Raw genomic sequence first — 2,723 nt, 5'->3', positions numbered from 1 at the left:
CTCTCTCTCTCTCTCTCTCTCTCTCTCTCTCTCTCTCTCTCTCTCTCACTCTCTCTCACGTGCATGGCTCTGAGGATGGACAGCTGCAGCAGGGCGGAGGAGAATCCGTGTCTGAGAGCGAGGACGAATGCGGTCTGCTGACCGAACAGCTCCTCCATGGCGTTCTTCAGCCGGAGGTACAGAGTCCGGTACCGCTCCACAAAGTCCGGCAGACTGCAGCTGGACTCCAGAAACCTCTTCACCTGAGGGGAGAGAGAACACCTGTGTGAAGACAGACATGTGAGAGGTTCCCTCTTTAGACCCTCTGGTCTGAGCGTTACCTGGCGCTGTACCACTCCCTGCCAGCAGAGAGCGATGCCCGCGATGCTGCTGCTGCTGCTCTTCACTCTGGGCCTAGCTGAGGAGGACGAGGAGGAGGAAGAGGAGGCCGACGTTTCTTTATTCTTACCCTCTTTACCGTCTGCAACACAAATGTTAAAAAACTGAATTTTTTTCATGATGCAGTTCATCATCGTTGAATTCAAATCTTTAAAAAAAATAAAAACATAAAATGATAAAACTGCAGCCAGAAACAAAAAGATAAAGCAGTGCAGTCTCTGTTCTGTTCCTTATTTTAGTTCTGAAAAGAAACCGCATCAGCGCTACAGATGGGGACAGGAAGTCAGCTTGTCAAAATAAGAGCGGTGCAAAACTGAAAGAAAAAGAAGACTTCAGGTTTGTTTTAAGAAAAGCTGAATGTGTTCAGTCAGTTCAGACAAGCATATTGCTCTCGTTCACATATTCTAATAATTATTATTTATTAAAATCATATTTCACAAGTAAAATATGTGGAAAAACATCCAGAAAAATATGTTTTAGTAAAATCTGAGTTTTTTTCCTGACAGTTTGTTACTTTGGTTTCTTTACTAATTGAGATTTTACACAGAAAAGATGTTTCAACACTATACGAAGTAGTTCAACCTGCTACAACTGTAAAATCCTGCATTTCATGAATGCATCAGGAGCAGTAATCTAATGGTAGAAGAGTATTTTTAGTACTTTACTTAATGAGTGTTTAACTCAGCCTTTATTGTGAAACTTCGTGTCCTCATGTGGACGCGTGAGGTGTTACAGAACAGAGTGTAAACAACAGCAAAGCTCCGACGTTACTTACTCTTCAGCTCTTTGCTTCGGTTGATACCTTCTGAAAACAGAATAAACTCTTTAGACACTCTTCATGGTTATTGTGATGTCACTGTGATCTCACGCCTCAGGTGTTCACAGCGGACTCACTTGATTTGACCGGCGGTTTGAGCTCCTCCCCGTCCAGCCGACTGGTGTCCACGTGGACCAGCAGGTGTGTGAGGCGCCTCACTCTGGAGTTAAAGATGGCCGCCCGGCTTTTACAGCGCCGGGTGGACTCGGCGTTACCCAGGTACTCACTGAGCAGCCAGGACAAGGGGCTGGACGCTGAGGATTCTGGGTAAACACAGAGAGAGTGTGCGCGTGAGCTGGTAGAGCCATCTTTGTGGGGACCAAGTTCAGACGTCGTTATGAGGACATTAGTATGTGTGTGTACCCGACAGAGTGACGCTGTGTGTGCGTGTGTACCCGACAGAGTGACGCTGTGTGTGCGTGTGTACCCGACAGTGGGACGCTGTGTGTGCGTATGTACCCGACAGTGGGATGCTGTGTGTGTGCGTGTGTACCTGACAGTGGGATGCTCTGTGTGTGTGTGCGCGTGTGTGTACCCGACAGTGGGATGCTCTGTGTGTGCGTGTGTACCTGACAGTGGGATGCTCTGTGTGTGTACCTGACAGTAGGATGCTCTGTGTGTGTGTGCGTGTGTACCCGACAGTGGGATGCTCTGTGTGTGTACCTGACAGAGGGATGCTGTGTGTGTGCGTGTGTATACCTGACATTGGGATGCTGTGTGTGTACCTGACAGTGTGGTGTGTGTACCTGACAGAGTGATGCTGTGTGTGTGTACCTGACAGAGTGATGCTGTGTGTGTACCTGACAGTGTGACGCTGTGTGTGTGTGTGTACCTGACAGTGTGACGCTGTGTGTGTGTGTGTGTGTGTACCTGACAGTGTGATGCTGTGGACGATGGGAGTGATCAGAGCCTCCCAGCAGGTCCGACCCAGAGCTTCAGAAGCCTCGGGGTCCGGCAGGAAACGATCAGCAAACATCTGCTCGTGTCTCAGAGCGCTGTTCAGTCTGAACACAGTGTGTAACAGCAGTAGTATCAGCAGAGTGTTATTACAGTACAAACAGGTTCATAGCTGGGGCCGACTCAGGTTCATAGCTGGGGCCGACTCAGGTTCATAGCTGGGGCCGACTCAGGTTCATAGCTGGGGCCGACTCAGGTTTACTACAGTTATAACTGTTATATTATTAGCAGTTATAAGTTATAACTGTGTATTTATTGCATTATTACAGTGTTATTGAAGTATTTACTTGTTGAAGAGCTGCAGCAGCTGCGTCTTGTCCTCCATCACCTCTTGACACCAGGTGTGGGCCTTGGTGCTGTAGAACAGGTAAGTTCTACAGCACAGCTGCTCCTTGAACACCGGCCAGAACGTCGGCTTCGGACCCAGAACCTCGAAACCGTGGACCCGAGTGTCGATACCACCCTATCAGAGAGAGGAGGGAGGAGCCAGTAGACCGGAAGGGAGTCAGTAGACGGGAGGGAGGGAGAGACAGTAGACGGGAGGGAGGGAGGGAGAGAGAGACAGTAGACG

The 2,723-nt window shown here is 49.0% G+C and overlaps 1 protein-coding gene across 1 annotated transcript in view; it reads right to left on the bottom strand.

Moving 5' to 3' along the window:
• Positions 1-2,615, bottom strand: part of LOC116376746 (cullin-9) — a gene marked incomplete at its 5' end in the record, with an annotated part of 13,840 nt that extends 11,225 nt beyond the window's left edge. The window contains 6 exons of the mRNA XM_031838216.1: positions 60-242; positions 321-460; positions 1,154-1,183; positions 1,273-1,458; positions 2,066-2,199; positions 2,440-2,615. Coding sequence (XP_031694076.1) covers positions 60-242; positions 321-460; positions 1,154-1,183; positions 1,273-1,458; positions 2,066-2,199; positions 2,440-2,615 — 849 coding nt within the window. The remainder of the gene's footprint in view (positions 1-59; positions 243-320; positions 461-1,153; positions 1,184-1,272; positions 1,459-2,065; positions 2,200-2,439) is intronic.
• Positions 2,616-2,723: the final 108 nt, after the last annotated feature.

This window comes from Anarrhichthys ocellatus, unplaced genomic scaffold, assembly GCF_004355925.1.
Source record: "Anarrhichthys ocellatus isolate YVR2014 unplaced genomic scaffold, GSC_Weel_1.0 scaffold567, whole genome shotgun sequence".
Classification (NCBI taxonomy): domain Eukaryota; kingdom Metazoa; phylum Chordata; class Actinopteri; order Perciformes; family Anarhichadidae; genus Anarrhichthys; species Anarrhichthys ocellatus.
Note: the sequence above shows the minus strand (reverse complement) of the source record. Positions and strands in the feature narration are given on the sequence as shown.